General features: G+C 63.3%; 4 protein-coding genes across 4 annotated transcripts; all 4 read right to left on the reverse strand.

Annotated features, from left to right (window-relative positions):
- Positions 1 to 328: 328 nt before the first annotated feature.
- LMJF_09_1180 (conserved hypothetical protein) lies at positions 329 to 3,343 on the reverse strand (the record flags this gene model as incomplete). The annotated part of the gene is made up of 1 exon (XM_001681239.1): positions 329 to 3,343. The coding sequence occupies one exon, from the start codon at positions 3,341 to 3,343 to the stop codon at positions 329 to 331; it is 3,015 nt and encodes a 1,004-aa protein (XP_001681291.1).
- A 3,088-nt stretch (positions 3,344 to 6,431) lies between these two features.
- On the reverse strand, positions 6,432 to 8,204 carry LMJF_09_1190 (conserved hypothetical protein; the record flags this gene model as incomplete). The annotated part of the gene is made up of 1 exon (XM_001681240.1): positions 6,432 to 8,204. The coding sequence occupies one exon, from the start codon at positions 8,202 to 8,204 to the stop codon at positions 6,432 to 6,434; it is 1,773 nt and encodes a 590-aa protein (XP_001681292.1).
- A 576-nt stretch (positions 8,205 to 8,780) lies between these two features.
- Positions 8,781 to 13,178, reverse strand: LMJF_09_1200 (conserved hypothetical protein; the record flags this gene model as incomplete). The annotated part of the gene is made up of 1 exon (XM_001681241.1): positions 8,781 to 13,178. The coding sequence occupies one exon, from the start codon at positions 13,176 to 13,178 to the stop codon at positions 8,781 to 8,783; it is 4,398 nt and encodes a 1,465-aa protein (XP_001681293.1).
- A 1,261-nt stretch (positions 13,179 to 14,439) lies between these two features.
- On the reverse strand, positions 14,440 to 15,714 carry LMJF_09_1210 (hypothetical protein; the record flags this gene model as incomplete). Its single annotated transcript, XM_001681242.1, has 1 exon — positions 14,440 to 15,714. One exon carries the CDS (start codon positions 15,712 to 15,714, stop codon positions 14,440 to 14,442), a length of 1,275 nt encoding a protein of 424 aa, XP_001681294.1.
- Positions 15,715 to 16,435: the final 721 nt, after the last annotated feature.

Raw genomic sequence — 16,435 nt, forward strand, 5'->3', positions numbered from 1 at the left:
AGGAATCAAAAACATGAGCGCCTCCGCTACGCAGGCAGCAGCCGTTACAAGACACACTAGCAAAGGCATTACAGGCAGGTCAACGACAGCGGCGGCAACCAGCAATGAGAGGCGCCGCCCTCTCCACGACTCACGCACATCCGCACCCGCACACACGTGCACCTACATTGGCGCGCACACCCAAACATCAGAGAGCGACAAGGCTGGCAGTGGGGGCGGTAATATCCTTCAGAGACATAAGATGGGAGCCAGGCGGTATCCCCGGTGGCAGCGGCGGCAGCTCCACGGTGCCCTTGCTCCTCCGTATTCTGCTCCCGTCAACCGCCCGCTACTCGGACTCCTCATTCGCTGGCCACTCATTTTCGATCTTCAGGCAGTCCGTCTCCCGCCGACTCCAGTCGCTTGTCACACGAAGACACTGCCGAATCAGATGCGCCGCCTCGAAGTTGTCTGTCGCCCCGTACGAAGCTCGGATCATGAAGTCGGCCAACCACCCGGCACAGAGGGCGTGCAGGGGCTCGATTTGCAGCTGCTTCGCCGCGGCCATGACTTCTATAAGCGTGTGCACGCCCTCCGGCGGTGGCGGTGGGGCCATGAGAGCTGCCCTCGCCTTCGCATCCCCCAGATGCACGCTTGGGGAGCTGTAATCGAAGTCAGGGCAGACGTCTAAGATGGCCAGCGACGCGGCGAGCACCGTCTCGGGTGCGCCGAGCAAGTCCACGTAGAGGAAGTTCTGCTCCCATGGGGAGAGAAGGGACACTAGCGGCGTCGTGAGAGGCGCCGGAATGGCGGCGGGCCCGCCCAAAGGCGACGCCGGGGTGCCGGCTGCTGTGCCGGGCGGCGCGCCATCTGGGTTACCCCTTCTCACCGCCCCACCACTCACGCATGGACCGCCTGGCGGCGCTCCAATCGACATTGGGCTGAAGGATGAGTCGCTGACCGTTGAAACTTCGGTGTCGTCGTCGTCCTCGTCACTGTTGTCCGAGGAGGACCCCGACGTGATCGACAGTGAAGACGCGGAGGAGGTGCCCGTCGCGCTGCTGTCTTGATCGTCGTCGTTCCCACTGCTGTCACTGCTGTGGCGGCCGCGCCGATGTTTGCAATGCCGATACTTGTGGCGCAGATGCTTGCGGCACTTGCCAGCTGCAGCTGCGTCAGCCGCTGCCTGCGCCTCCGCCTCGGCGAAGTGCTTCATGTACTTGATGCACACGAGCAGCGTGGAGGAGTGAATATTGACGGTCGGTGCGGCCGCTGTCGGTGGTGCGCCAGCGGCGCTGGCCGCGGATTCGACAACTGGCACAGCGGCTGCGGCTTTGCCAGAGCTTGGAGAGGCGCACGGCGAGGCGGATCGCACGAGGTCGAACACAATGGCGCTGGACGTGATGCGGATGCCGTCCGCGTAGGCGAGGCTACTCGTGAGGGGCTTCACGCCGGCGCCGCCGCTATTTCTCTTGGTGGCGAGGGCAGTCTCTGCGGCCGCACTGGCTGACGTTGCAGCGTGTGTGGCAGCGGTCAGCGAGATGTGATCCATCGGCGACGGCACGGAGGCCGTAACGGTTCCCCCTGCGCCAGGTGCGAGTGGAGGCTGGGTAGACAGCGAGAAGCAGCCAATGCTTTCTGTGCGGCTTGACGTAAGCGCGGGTGAAATGCCAGCCGGCGCACCAAGCCTGTCTTCGGCCATCATTGCCCCGACGTCGTCCTCGTCCGTCATGCACGGCGTGCGTTGGTGGCAGCTGCTGGGGGAGCACCAATCCGGAGGCGGAGGCGACGTGCTGGGGCGGCCGCTACCGCTGCGAGCACTTCCAGTAGAGGTCATCGCTGCTGCTGCCGCGGTGTCCAGCGCCACTCCTACGTCCGTCCTAGCCGCATCTCCCTTGTCTTCCTCATCGAAGTCGTCGTCTGCCTCGGCCGCACCAACCTTGACGACGGTGCTGCTGTGCCGGTGGCCTTTGCTGCGGCCGCCACCAGACGAGGTGAGGTGCGACGAGGAGGAGGTGGTGCTGGAAGTGAAACTGGACGAGGCCGAGACGACGGGGTCCCTGTGGCGCCGCGCGCCACGGCCATTCGGCACTGTAGTGGTGGTGTTGGCCGGGCACCCAAACGGCGACATCGACTCGGAGGAGGACGAAGAGACCTCTACGCTGTCTAGTCCCTCATCGCCTAGATTGCGAGAGTCCCGCGAGGGTCGCTTGCCTCCATTCGCACCGCCAGCACCCTCATCGCGGCCTCGTTCCTCCTCCCTTTCTTCGCCTTCCTCGCCGCTGAGCACGCTCGGTGTCGACTGGTCAGCATCCATCAGCGTCGACGGAGACACACGCGAGCTGCGGCTGGAGGAAGAGGTGCCGGTGGCGGCAGGGGAGCGCGCGTTACGACTCTTGATAGTGGCGGCCGTGGTCGTCAAGGCATGTGCGGCTGCCCCTGTCGGCGTGTTGCACACATTTCCACTGCGGCTTTCCTCAACTCCGACGGCGGCGGCGGAATGTTGCAACGATGCTGTCGACATCGGTGACGGCTGTGCGTGTGTGTCCAAGCGAGGCGTATGAGTGAAGCGTGGCACTCCTGCCAGTTCGGTTAACACCCCCGCCGCGTCACTAGCCCGCGTCGGAGTTCCGCCGTTGCTCTGCGACTTCAACGGGCTCGATGTGCTCGACATAGAGCTCTCCACCGAGGAGGGCAGCACGCTGGCGGTGCGGTCCGAGTCGGTGTCCCCATTGTCGGCACCGCGCAGGTTGCTCTCCCCGTCGCCCGAGGCCCGTCTCGCCACCGACGTCCCCTCATCTGTATCCGCAAACTCAAACGGCAGCGCTACTTTCTTAGGGTGATGTGCGTCTTCTTCGTTACGGGCCCGCGCGCTCTTCGTTCGGGCCGCATGCGGACGCCTCTGCCGCCGCTTCGATTCCGCGTCGTCGTCGTCGTCGGTAGCAGCAGCAGTGGCAGCGCCTCTGCCGGACGGCCGTGCGGCGGCGCCGGCACCACCGCCGCTACCCACGTCTTCCAAGGCGCCGCTCGTCGTCGTCACATCACTCGCGGTTTCTTCGTAGAAGTGGGCAATGTAGTTCTCATCTGGGGTCTCCTCCAGGTCATCTGCCGTAGCATCGTCTTCGTCGTCGTTAGCCTCCGTCGGGGTGCAGGGTGCACCCCACCGCTCCTTCACTTTCGCTTGATAGATCTCTGCCCATCGACGTACAGCGCCTTCCAGCAGGTGCGAGTGGGCGATGGTGCTGGGGATCAGTGAGAAGGCCTCCCCGTCGCTCGAGATGATGGTGATGGTGGGTTCCTTGGGTGCCTGCGCCGCCTTGGGCGACGTCGTCGGCACCGTCACTGCAGGCTTCGTTCTCTGCATTCTCACCTCTGCCCTTCTCGCGGGCCGTTGTAGCTCTGTGCCGCTGCGGTTACCCCGCTTGCTGTCGAATGGCACCTAACTTGTTCCCTCTATACGGCGCGCGCTTGCTGTGTGTCTTCTCTTGTCTCGTCCTTCCTCACCACTTCAGCTTGCTTCCGCTGCTGCCGAAGTGTGCGGCAGCGGCAGGAGGCGCGAGGAAAGGGAGGGGCACCAGCGGCACGGAGACAGATACGCAGCAGAGGAGCGACTTGGCAAAGCAGGAGAACACCGTCGTTGACCGCCGCGAAGGAGTCTTGCCTGCTTCAACGGTGTGCCGGTCTTCTCTCGAAGGAAGAGAGGCGTACGAGAACGCCACGAGGAAAACAACACGACACTACACACACAAGGCGGTTAGCGTGTGGGGTGATGATGAGGGAAGGGGAAGGGGAAGGAGGAGGGGCGTCAGCAGGGCTGCCAAACACACACACACACACACACGAGAACGAGCTGGCTATGTAAGCAGCGACAACAGAAGAGTTGCGCGGCGACGACGGCACACACACAGGAGTGGAGAGAGCGAAGAGCAGATGGTGCACCCCGTAAGGCCAGTGTGCATGTATCGTTGCGCTCAGGGTGGAATGGAGGGGTCGGATAGAAAGCTAAATTTGTGGAAAGACGAGGGGGAGATGAGGGGAGGGGGGGGTGCACGCGAGCTCAAAGAAACGAAGGATCCAAGACACAGACTTGCAGGCACATGGACCAGCAGGTCGACTCACCTGTTCCAGGGTTTGAGTTAATCACCGCAGCAAACAACGCGGTGCAACAGCGGAACGAGAAGATGAAGGAGATCAGCACCCAAAGCAGAAGGGATATGAAGTACGTAGGCAGAGCCCGCTGACCCAAATCACAACGACAGGAAGAGATGAGCGATGGCAACAACGGTGGGGATCGATTAGCGTGTCATTCAACGAACAAGCGCAGAGCAACAACGGCGTAGACGTGCGCGTGTGGTGGTGGTGGTGGTGGTGGTGATGGTGGTGATAGTGGTGGTGGTGATGGTGATGGCGGTGATAGTGGTGGTGGTGGTGGTGATGGTGATGGCGGTGGTGGCGGTATTCACGCGCGCGATGCAGAGATGTAGTGCGAGCGAGACAGAAAGCGAGCCAACCAGTCGGCCAGACAGAGATGTGACACCCCAGCTAACCAAGAAAGACGCGGCAGAGGGCGGTGGACAGCAACGACAATACCAAAAGAGACAGGGAAGAGAAGTCTAAGACAATCGAAAGATGACGACGAGGGAGGGAGGGGAGGGGAGGGGAGAGGGGGTCACCGATGCCATGCACACACGCGTACAGACAAACCCCTCCAGACAAGCACGCGAGCAGGGCAGTGTGTGTACCCCGTACTTTGTAGATGAGCAGCTGGGCGATGGTGAAGAGGTGTGGATAAGAGTGCAGTCGCGACGAGAATCGCCGCGAGTGTCGGTGTGAGCCGTGGGTGCATCAAGGTGACGGGTAGAGAAGAGGAGAGGAAGGTCAAGCTGAGGAAGCGGTGAACTGGGCACTGAAACGAGCTCCGCCGCAGGCGGTGGAAGACACGGCGGAGGGGAGCGACCAACATATCTGAGAAACAGCTGGCAACAGCATCTGCCTGCCAGTGCCAACAGCGGCCGCGTGAGTGCGCATCGCGGAACCGCTGTCTGTCTAGTGTGTATGTGTGTGTGTGTGTGTGTGTGTGTGTACCAGTGCAAGATGATCGTGGCCCCCCTCCTGGGCAGCATCAAGCTCGCTTTCCTTTTTCTTTTGTCTGTCCTTGGCTAGGCGTGCAGGAGCTGAGGGAGAGAAGAAGCACGTGCGCTGCTTCCTGCTGCTGGTCGTTGGTCGTCTCGCCACTCGCTCGCGCTAACCACCGCACTCACACACGTTCCGCTTATCCAATTCGCCTTGGATGCACGCCTTCGGTGGCACTGCCGCCTCGAACTCCCCACAGTCGGCGCTCCCGAGCCTTCTAGCTCGAGGACCGCGGTCTGACACAGCTGCGTGGCAGTGTGGGGGTCCCCCTGAGTCTCATAACGAAGGATCGCACTTACCAAGTCTACACCGGAAAGGTCCTGAAGACGGTGTGTCGGCTGGGTGCAATCTCGCTGTGCGCATCGTATGCACATCACCCGGTCGGCCAAGCTGACTAAGTGCCAGCCCGTGTGCACGCGCAACACAGGGGCGTTGGCATGCACTCTAGCAGACGAAAAGGTGGCTCCGTGGCGTGTCGTCTTCCCGCGTGGCAAGCTTCCGCCCCTGTGAGCATCTCATCATCGTCTTCTCTGTACGGCCGATCACTGGACCACCCGACAGGCAGCCCTGTCTTCCGAGTTCCTTGAGGGTTGCTGTTCTTGCGACCGGTGCTGCTCCTCGGCGCGGAGAGGGCTGCCAGGATCTTCTTCGGCCCGTTAGTGCCTCCCCGCTGCCTACTCCGCCCTTCACCTCTCAAGCCGTGCAAGACCGCGTCTGAGTTCGCCTGCTGCCGGACTCGGTGCACCCAACATGTTTGACGGTGGTGGTTTCTGTCGGGGCGATGACTGGTGAAGCGATGAGCCGAAACACTCGTTCCGTGGAGCTGGCGTGTCGTCTGTAGAGCGAGAGGGGAAGAGAGAGTGCGCGGAGCGAGAGGGGCGTGCGTGTGCATTGCAGCTGCCATGCTGTGCGAGCAGATGACAGGATAGACCCAAGAGGCCATGCAGGCAAGGAGGGGGTGGGTTGTTGGATCATGAGACCGCAAACGCATTGCGGCCCTGCCCCTGGGCCCTCAGGAGACGGCATGACGCGTTTTCTGGACGGCGGCCACTTGCCCAGTCCGTACAAGGCACAGCAGCGTGCGAGCGACCTCTGGCTTCTCGCCTCACCACCCCGCGGAGATCCTGAAGCACACAGAAAGAGCGCCACGGATGGGCGGCGTGCCGGCCGCCCCCTTTTCACCCCCTCCCTTCGCTGCGACAACCGTTTAACATGGCGTGCACCATCGCCTATACACGCCTGCGGCTAGGTACGTGAGTTTGCAAAGACACCCCACACCTCTTCTTCCGAAAGCCGCGCCATCACTGAGCAGCGAATCCCTATGACGTGTTCCGGGCTTCTGCCATCAGCTGCCGGTGACGCTGCGAATCCCTCAGCGTCCACCAGTGCACCGTGCCGTTGCGGAGATACTGCTCCCCGGTTAGCCGATGCATGTAATGGCGGTCAGCGGGCTGCGCCACATCGTCGTCGGCAGGGCACACCGAGTAGGTGGTGAACACCCCAGAGGCGATGGCCACTTCATACCGCTCCTGCTGACCGAAGATGAAACGCGAAGCGCCGCTCTGCGCGTCGGTGCGCCCGCACCACCTTCCCTCCGTCCCACCGCCATAGTCCGGGTCTTCCAGACTGCTGTCGGCATCGCTGTCATCGTCGTCGTCGGAGCTCCTCTGCCATGCATGACGTCGGCGCCTCAGCGGCGCCCTGCCTCTGCGGCCGCCAGAGCGCTTCGCCGCCCCGCCGCGGCGGTCCGCATCGTCGCCGACGAGATGCATGGCAGACTGCAGGGCGAGAGCAGTCAAGGTCCCAACACGGAGCGGCGGCACGGTGGGAGCAGGGGCGCTGGACTCCGAAGGAGGCGCAATGAGCAGAGACGCTGCAGACCCCGTGCATTCACGCCTCCGGGCACGCCTCACTACCTCAGCTTCGAGGCGGTGACACATGTAGCACATGACGCGAGTCACGAGTTCCACGGGCACTCCTGCCTCTTCCGAGTGAAAGCCTTCATCCGCGCCGTGCGCGGCGACGCGAGTGCACTCGCAGTACCACTGCACCGCCCAGAGAGATAGGGAGAGCGGTGGGGCTTGCAGCTCACGGTTTTCACCGCCCTTCTCATGCGTGATCGGCGCTGCCTCGGCGACTGAGCCAAATGCAGTACACGTTGTGTAAACCGTCGCCCATAACCGCAGCGTCGCACACGCGTCGACGCCTCTTCGCGCCGCCAACTTGCCGGGTCGGCTCAAGCCACCCGTCGCCGCGTCCGCGAGTTCGACGGCTGAGTTCCAGGCGTGGCGAAGGCGTTGCAGAGCGCTGCGGATGGCCTCCTCTGATGCCGAGAAGTCGTTCGTGGAGAGGTCTGCGGCCGCATTTTCCCCTTCCCGACGGCGCTGAGATGTGCTCACCAGCAGCGAGGCGCCCACACACGTGTAGCACAGCGCACACCACGCACTGAAGAGCGGACCATTGCAGCTGAGGGTGCTGAGCGCAGCCACGAGAGCCCTCTCGGGACCGTTGTGTTCTGCAAGCGGCACGCTGTGCCAGGGCGCGGGCGGATCCGCGGGGGGCAGCCGGCTGCCGCGCAAACCACCGGCACCACCGCCACTACCAGCCACCGGCAGAAGAGAGGAGAACCCAGAACGAAAGAGTCGCTCCACATCGTGTGGCCCGAGCGTGTGTGATGGCGCCGCCGAGCACACGGCGGACGCAACCGCCGTCGCGGACGGAACAGGACCGCGCTCCTGCGGTGCTTCTCCCGCCGGCTGTACAGCTAAAGAGAAGAGGACCAACCACTGCCAGAGCAGCGGACCGAGCGCGTCTTCTTGGGCACAAGTGAGGCGGCGCAGTGCGTCGTCCTCGGTGCCGTCTTGACCGTCGGCAGTGGAGGTGCTGTGGTGCTGCAGTGGGGCCGATACTGCCGCTGCTATCGTTGCTGGGCCACAGCGGCCCTGTTGGGTGAGAAGTGTCATAAAGTGGGTATAGAAGCGCTGCACTGATGCGGGCACAGCAACCGCATCGGCCGGCCGTTGCCACAGCGGCTCCGAGGACGGCGTGGGTGCCGGCTCTGCTGCGGCCCTCGACGCCTCACGGCTCCTCATGGCGCAGCTGTGGCAGTGGCTAACCAATCACACTCTTAACCCTTTTCATGTAAGCGCGTGTGCGCCCCCTGTGGTGGTGGCGGTGGTAGGCGGAGAGACAGCAGAGGAAAAATACAAGGCAGCGAAGGCATACATCACGGCGCTCCAGACGTGCCCCGTGTGCACCGAAGCTTGTCCGTCACGCACAAGACTCCAAGAGGGACGGGGTGGGATGGGTCGGAGGGGAGGGTGTCATCCACATGCGCAGACGTACAGGCTCTGAGAACTACAGAAAGCATGTAGACACACACACACACACACACACACACACACACAGAGCGGCCCTGCATCGCCGGCGCCATGCTTCCGAGTGGTTGCGTACCTCGGACTCACCCGTCGCCCCTCGTAGGGTGGCGCATCCGGCCCGTACCTGCTTGTTGTCACTTTGTTTCGTTGTGAAAGTGGGAAAAGGACACACCCGCGTACGTGCACACCTGCGCGCGCGCGTGTGCTTGAGTGCCTCGTCCCTCCCTCGCGTCGATCTGTCGCCTTGCCGTCCCTCCCCCCCCACTCACCTGACGCCCACGAGCCGCACGCTCACACGACAGTGGCACTGCCCAGCACCACATCGGCGGTGACCACTGCGCTGCAGCCTTCCGCTCGAGAGGGCCAGTCCACCTCGGCAGAGAGTTTCTGCGCCTCGTGCGGTGCAGTACCGCCGCTCATCAATGTCCGAAGAACGTGCAGAGAACGCCGCCCGCCATCGACGGCGAAGCTGTCGCGCCCATCGGCTGCATCGGCGTCATCGAAGGTGCAAAAAGGATCTGTGAAGTGTACGACGTCACGTCCGCCGTTTGCGGTGCAGCAACCCGGACTGCGGCTGCTCGAATGCGTCCCGCACTCGCGTGAGCTGTCGCCGTGACCTTGAGAAGCACCGCTACTGTCATTGGTGGTTCGCATCCTCTCTTCCAGCCAACACGGTTGGTGGCCTGCCCACACCGTCTGTGCCCACCGCGCAGTCCACTCCGCGCTCCACTGCAGCGTCGTGAGCACGTCAGTCGACCCCGATTCCGAGGCGCTCGGAGAGAAATTGGCGGCACGACGTGTCTGCAGCAGCCAGTCGAGCGGGTGGCGGTCGTGCAGCTGTGCGGACGTCATGCGCGCCACGTACGACACCGCCAAACAGCAGGCGTGCAGTGTTATGCTGTCCTGGCGTGGGTCTGTGGCGCCACTTGTGCTCCGAGGCGCTGCCCTGTGCGGCAGCGTCCACGCCGGCGTGCCTGCGGCCACAGCGTAAGGGAGCACGAGACTTGCAGGAGGCGGCTGGTGCTGGAGGTCCTTGTCCTCTGCCGTCGCACTCTTCCAGACAAGGTATGGTAGCGTGCGCCGCTCCGAGAAGATTTGCTGGACAACAAACTGCGGACTATGGCGGCGTTCTTCTGCCCTCGCGCCCTGCTGCTGCTGCTGCTGCTGCGCGACCCTTGCAGAGATGCCACCCGATCCACCGGCGCCATCCCTACCGCTGCTGCAGCGGAATGTGACGAGGTCACCACGCTGCACCGGCGCCGTCAGCGGCATGTCGTCAGCGATCACACCAAAGCCGCCTCCATCGTTTTCGCGTAAGAGACGGTCAAGGTCGACGCCATCGGGCAGCCGCAGCCAGACCTGCTGTGGTGCGCTCGTGAAAGTCCACAGGGTCGGCTCGACGACGTGGCGCACGCCGGCGGTGGTGCGCTGCGGCCGCGGCTGCTCAACGGTGCAGCGATTTGCGCTGGTTTCCCACCGGGCGGACTGCAGCGCCTCCGCGGACGGGATCACGGCTAGCGCGTAGAGGGCGCACGCTTCGCCATCGTGGCCGCTGCCGCTTCGGTGAGAGTGCCGCCTTGCACATGTGTGGTGCTCATGATGGCGTCCGCGTAGCACCGTTGCGACCCCATGAGCAGCAACAAGGGAAGCGCGCAGGTGCCGCGGATGCGTTCCACGGTGGCGGTAGTCCCCTTCCGATCCGCCACGCGCCTCCATCGCACACATGCGCTGCTGGTGCTCGGCAACAAGACGTGCGTCGAGCTTGTGTGCATCCGCAAGCTCGCGCTCGTAGAGGCCTTGCAGCTCCTGGCGCGACTTGACGGGTTCCGATAGCGCCAGCGACGAGGCCCCTGGAGGCACCGGCACGGACGCTTCAGGAGTCACCACCGCCACGTCTCTCTTCGCAACCTCGTCACCGACACTGACCGCCTCCGCAGTGGACGGAGCAGACATAACTGCAGAGGCAGCGAGGAGCACAGATGCTGCTCTGTCCTCTCGTGCGGCAAGGGCGTCACACACGGCACACCGCGCGTCGACAGCGCGGCGCAGCAGCGCGCGGCCGAGCGGGCATGTGAGCTGCGTGTACAGCCGCAGCGCGACCGTGTGCTGCAGCCGCAGCTGCCGAAGGGAGGGTGGCGCTGGCTGCAGCTGTGAAACGGTGGGGGAGGACCTACTCGACGCCGCGTCACCTCGTACGCTGCCGCTGGTGCCGACCGGCAGATCGCTTGCACCAAAGCGCACAGACGACGGTGCGGTGGCCAACCAGTCGTTCAGCTTGCGCGTTAGCACAGACAACACGACGAGACGGGCCACGGGCTCGTACGCGTCGAACTCCAGCGCTGCCATTGCTGGCCGCAAGACACGATCCTGGGCCGCTTGACACCGCGTGTAGGCACTGAGCCACTGGTCCAACGCGAAGGCCTCGCCATCAGCTGCCTGCGGCACCATTGACAGCTGCTGCACTTTCTCTGTCCACAGCCGGAACGCGAGCTGCGCAAGGGTGCGAGAGGCAGCCGCGGCGGGGCAAGTCGGCTGGCGCAGCCGCTCCGCCAGTCCCATGTGCGGCGCACCGCGGCTGCCGTCCGCTCCTTCAAGAAGGGAGGGGTCGTAGAGCAGCCTGAGCAACGGCAGCGGCAGCGAGTCGACGCACTTATCAGAGACGAGGGTTGTGAGGGAGTTCGGTGACAGCCCCGCCTGCAGCAGGAGGCGCACACACGGCAGATGTTGATGCCTGCACGCCACGTCAAGGGCGTTTTGGCCGAGGGTGTCCATCAGGTGTAAGCCCCACACGGAGGAGACTGAGCTGCACAAGCCACGACCCGGGTATGTGGGGGCTGGCTGACTCACCGGGCCACCAATGGACGCCACCGCACCGCTTTCGGCTGCTTCTGGTGCCGGTAAAGTTGCTCTGTGGCGGCGATCGTCACCGACGCCTTCGCCCCTCGCATGCGCAGCGCCAAGGTGGATGATGTACGCTCGACCGGCGTGTCCGGCAGCTGCTTCCGCGGCGGCAACGGGCCGCCCCACGGGGGCTTTGCCTGCCGTTATCGCTGCGGTGCAGCCGTCAAGCGTACGACAGAGAAGGGTCAGCAGCGGTACATCTCCCTGTTGCGAGAGCCAGTGAAACACCGTGCCGGAGGCGCCGCAGTTGCGGGTGCCAGCGGTGTGGATGCGCTCGGTCACAATCGGCAGCTGCACGAGGTGGGCGAGGAGCGCGCGGTGGTTGGCGCGCTGCGAGTTCGGGTGCTTCTCTGCCGCACCATCCTCGACACCGGAGTCCTCGGCACCGGGTTCACGCGCTGCGGCTTCAGCAGCGGGTAGTACAACTTGCATGAACAGTAGTGCGCTGCGCCAGCGCGCCGCCGCATCCCTGGAAATTACGACCCTCGTGCTTGTGATCTCGGGGGAAGAAGGGCCGGAGGCCAGCCATGCCTCCGCTCGCCACCAGCTGATCCAAAGAGCCTCGAGAACCGCATATCGCCTGCACCCCGCCCGTTCACATGCTTCTTGATGATGAGGCCACCACATGGCTGTGCAGAACAAGGGTGGGCAGCACAGCCGCATCAGCGAGGCTCGACAGTTGTTCCACAACGCGATGCGACACGCAGCTACCCATCCGACGTCACCCGGGATCAGCTCAGCTCTATCAAAGCCGTTTCGAGTCTCTCTTCGCTGCCGCCCGTGCTGGGCTCCTGCATCTTCCGCGACATCCTCTGCGCCTTGATAGGCGGCAGCGTAGCAGCGAAGGTGCAGGAACGCTTCCACCGCAAGCTCGTTGTCCAGCGCCGCAGCGTAGCACAGCGGACACCGCGCAGCCGTGCCCATGTCGCTTGGCGAGGATAAAGCATGCACAAGGTCCTCGGCCATCGCGAAGCCTCGCGCAAGCACATCAAGGGCTGCGAGAAGCGACGGTTGGCGCCACAGCTGCGCCTCAGACAAGCGACTTTCCAGCAGCGGTAGCAAGCGCTCAAGGACTCTACGGCAGCGACTGAGCGGCGTGTTGTCGGCCGCAGCCTTACCAAGTGCGTAGTGTGACCGCAGCGCAGCAGAGAAGTCCGCTTCTGCACCGCCGCCAGCTCCGTGCCGTGCCGCTGTATCGCGTGGCGTGTGGCCGGTGAAGTAGTCGGCGGTGGAGCTCAGCGATGAGTGCGCGCTCTCCTGCCGCGACGGTTGCGATGATATGTGCGGCTGCAGTGAGTGGCGCTCTGATGTGTCTCGGGAGCTGCTCACCACGTCTTCAACGCAGGCGTCTGCGCGGCGCGGCGCCGCGAGGAAGCGACGCTGCCTCCAGCAAAGAGCAGCCGACATGTACAGGACGAGTGCCCAGAACACGTCGGCAGCGTCGATGTCCGCAACACACGCAAAGGATGTCGGCGCCGCTGGCGCGGTGCGTGTGGCCTTGGAAGTCGTCGACGACAGGATCACGTCTGTTTTGCGTGTGGCGCGGTAAAGCGCCTGCACGGAGGCGTTGCTGCGCTTGAGCAGCTGCTGAAAACGCTGCCGCACTGCCATGCGGGTCATCTGCGCCTTACTGGTCGGCGTTGGGCAAGGCGAGGAGGTGCGCTGCTGTCGGCCACGGCGCAGCGCATCGGTGTTGCTAGATGCCTCTGCACTGTCCTCCGTCACCTTTGGAGAGGCGGACGGGCTCTCAGTTCCGTGGGGTGCCGGTTGCTGCTCTGCACACCGCATTGTCGCGGTGTAGAGGAGATGCCGCAGCCGACTGAGCTCCACAAGCTCACACAGCACCGTTGCTGCGGTGGGATCACCGGCTGTGCCTTGAGCGGTCTCCCACGGAGTACATATGAGCCACTTCCTCGCAGCTTCGAGCAGTGATGCTGCGCTGCTGGGGAGGTCGACAACGTCGTTGCGCATGCCGCGAGAAAGTTTCTATCTATCTCTCTCTCTCTGTGTTGGTCTATCTATGCTGAAGGTGTGTGTGTGTGTGTGTGTGTGTGCCTGTGAGATAGGGACAAAGCCGCAAGCTGATCGGAAGGTGGGAGGGCAGGCTCACGGCGCGCCGCTACAGCACTGCTGATGGCTGCCTTCGTCGATCCGGCGGTGGCAATACAAGACGAGAGAGTGAGAGGGTGCACAGCCGGAGAAGAGGGTGTGTCGGGGTCGGGGTACGAGAAGGTGGACGTGGAATGCCCTTCGCCACATCAACGCCAAGAGAAAGTGGGGCATCTCTTCTCTGCTGCTGCTGAGTGCTTGCACAAGTACCGAAGCATACGAACATGGCGCGCATGCAAGCACAGAATAACGAGGCTTCATGCTTCAGTGAACCTTCTCCCCTCGCCCTCCCCTCTTCCCCCGCGCGCTCTCGCTGCATCTTCATTTCCCAGCTTGCAACAACTGAAAGCGAATGGGGAGAGAGAGGGAACCGGCTGCGGTGGCAGCTGCAAGAGGGGTTCGGGGTCAAAGTTTATGTGGCTGGTGTGTGTCTGCGTGCGCGCGGGCCATAACGAGAGGGCGCCTCGCGGCTGCCTTGCAGAGACATGAATAAGACTGAAAAGTAAGCGAGGTGACAGGCGGTGGCGGGGCGGCGGGGGTTGGCACACATTCATGCAGATGCGGCAATGAAGAGACACCCCATAGGGCCAACGCACATCGGCCCTCTACTCGGACACCATCGCCGGTGATCGAGAGACACATGTGCGCCAGCGCTGCTACCCATGCACACACCAACCAACAACAAAATAGCGAGACACTCCCGCGCCGAGATCATAATGTAGAGGAAAACTGATGAAAGTGAGCGTGCACGTCGCGGAGGACCGAGCGGGAAGGAGGGGAGGGGCGCAGCAGCCCAGCGCACATGCCCAATGGCGCACCGAAGAAGTCGTTGCATCGACCCCCGCCGTTGCGCATCCGCGCCTGTCTGTCCACTTCCTCTTCCCCTCCCGGTTCTGGCGCGGAGTTGTGCGTGTGTGTTGCTCCCGACGCCGCGGCCACTTCACCTCTCGACGGAGATGTACACATGCGAGTGGTGCGCGTTGACGCCGGAAGTGGCAGTGTCTGCCTCCTCGACAGCGGCGGCCCGCGCCTCCGAAGGGGGGGAGGCGACCGCACCGGTTGCTGGCACACGTCGCACCAAGGGGCTCGCGCTGGCGGTACTGCTGCCCATCCGCTTATCTCTCCCGTCACCGTCGTTGTCTTCGTCGGAGTAAGGAACACGTGAGTAGCGGCTTCTAAAAGGGTTGACCATTCCCATCTCCGAAGTACCGGAGGCTCTCAACGTGCTACGAGGTGATTGTTCTGTGCTACCGTGCATACCTGCAACGATGCCGCCTCTAGTGCTGATGCTGCTGCTGCAGTTGCAGTTGCTGGGTAGCGACGCCATAGCGGACTCGACGGCGTGATCTTCAGCAGTCGCGGGCGCGAAAGCCGCCTCGTCCGCTCCGCGCGGGTCCTCTTCCCGTGCTGCCCGCGCCCTCGTGACCGTGGCACTATCGCAGGTGATCGTTGACATCTCTGACGGCGATAAGGCGGACTCGCTGACGCCGCCGCCGTTGTCGTCCTCCGCGGCCTCCGCAGCGCTCAGGAGCTGCTTCACGTAGTACAGCGGCAAGTCAAAACAGCGCTGGAGGGCGCTGCGGCACACCGGACACTCTCGTAGACGCTTCGCGCAGAAATGACAGCAGCACACATGCCCACACGGCGTCAACGCCACATCGATGTGACGGGCACAGCAGATGACGCACCCCACCGTGTCGTCGATGTCTTTCTCTTCCGTCTCGGCCAGTTCCTTCTTGAACTCGCGCGCTTCTGCACGGAGTAGCAGGAGGCGCTTGCGGTAGCTCTCGATCACGCGGCGGTGCTCGAGCATCCACGCGAGGTGGCGGCCCACGCCGGACATGATAATGCTGCCCAGAAGGACAAACACGCTCAAGCTGAAGCAGCCAATGATGACGCTGCTCTTCGGCATTTCGTAGCCGACGATGCTTTCAGTGCAGTTACCGCAGGAGGTCGTGCCCGCGCAGCAGCGGATCGCGGACGAGGCGACGCAGCACATCGGCTTCGTATCCGGGCACGCGACGGACTGCATGATCTGGTATGAGCAGAGGTGCGGGGTCCGATAAGCGACGTAGGCCTGACGCTCAAGACGAGCATCAGCGTATTGAAGAGCGCCGCTGCAGCCGAGGATGACAAGCAGCGTCATGAGGAAGTGTGTGACGCGTTCCGCCACGATGACGGAGGCAGCGCCGTTGTGTTGCGGCGCACTTGACATGCTGCGCGCGGCGGGTCGAAAGGGGCGCAACCACGAGGGAAAAGAAAATGTTGGCGGGGGGGGCGATGGTGGTGGTGATGGTGGCCGTCGTATGTTTGCAGGCAGCGCACGCCCGCGACAAGAACCGTAAAGGCAGAGTTCTCAGGGCTACGATCCTACGGAAGCAAACGCACGGATAGAGAAGAGCGGCTGAGCGGAAGACCCGCCCGCTCCGCGCGCATGCACCTCCCTTTGCACAATGAAGGGCGCCTGCTTCCACGCCGTTGTTTAGCGTTGTAGAGACAGGAAGTATGATGTCAGGAAGACGGAAGGGGAAGGGGAAGCGTGCTTGTTGCTGTTGCAACTGTGACGACAGGCTGCTCGATCGACTAATGAGAAGGCACAGAGAGACCGCAGGTGAGGTGGGCAGTGGCGTTTGGGCGGTCGGGCGTGTGTGTGTGTGTACGAGATGGAAAGGAGGCGAGGCAGATGGCGTCACGGAGTGAAGGGTGAGAGAGAGAGAGAGAGAGAGAGAGAGAGAGAGAGACAGTGCACGTGAGCGTGGATAGTTCATGGTGCTTAGCAATACTCGTAGCCCCCTCCCCCTCCTTTCCCACCTCTCTTTCTCACGGGAGCACATTCGATGTTGTAGGACGTTGGGTGGGCGCACAGAGCGGCACAGTCGCCACCTCTTCCACACACACACACACACACATACACATATACACATGAGTGCTGCAGA

Source organism: Leishmania major, chromosome 9 (assembly GCF_000002725.2).
Source record: "Leishmania major strain Friedlin complete genome, chromosome 9".
Classification (NCBI taxonomy): Eukaryota; Euglenozoa; class Kinetoplastea; order Trypanosomatida; family Trypanosomatidae; genus Leishmania; species Leishmania major.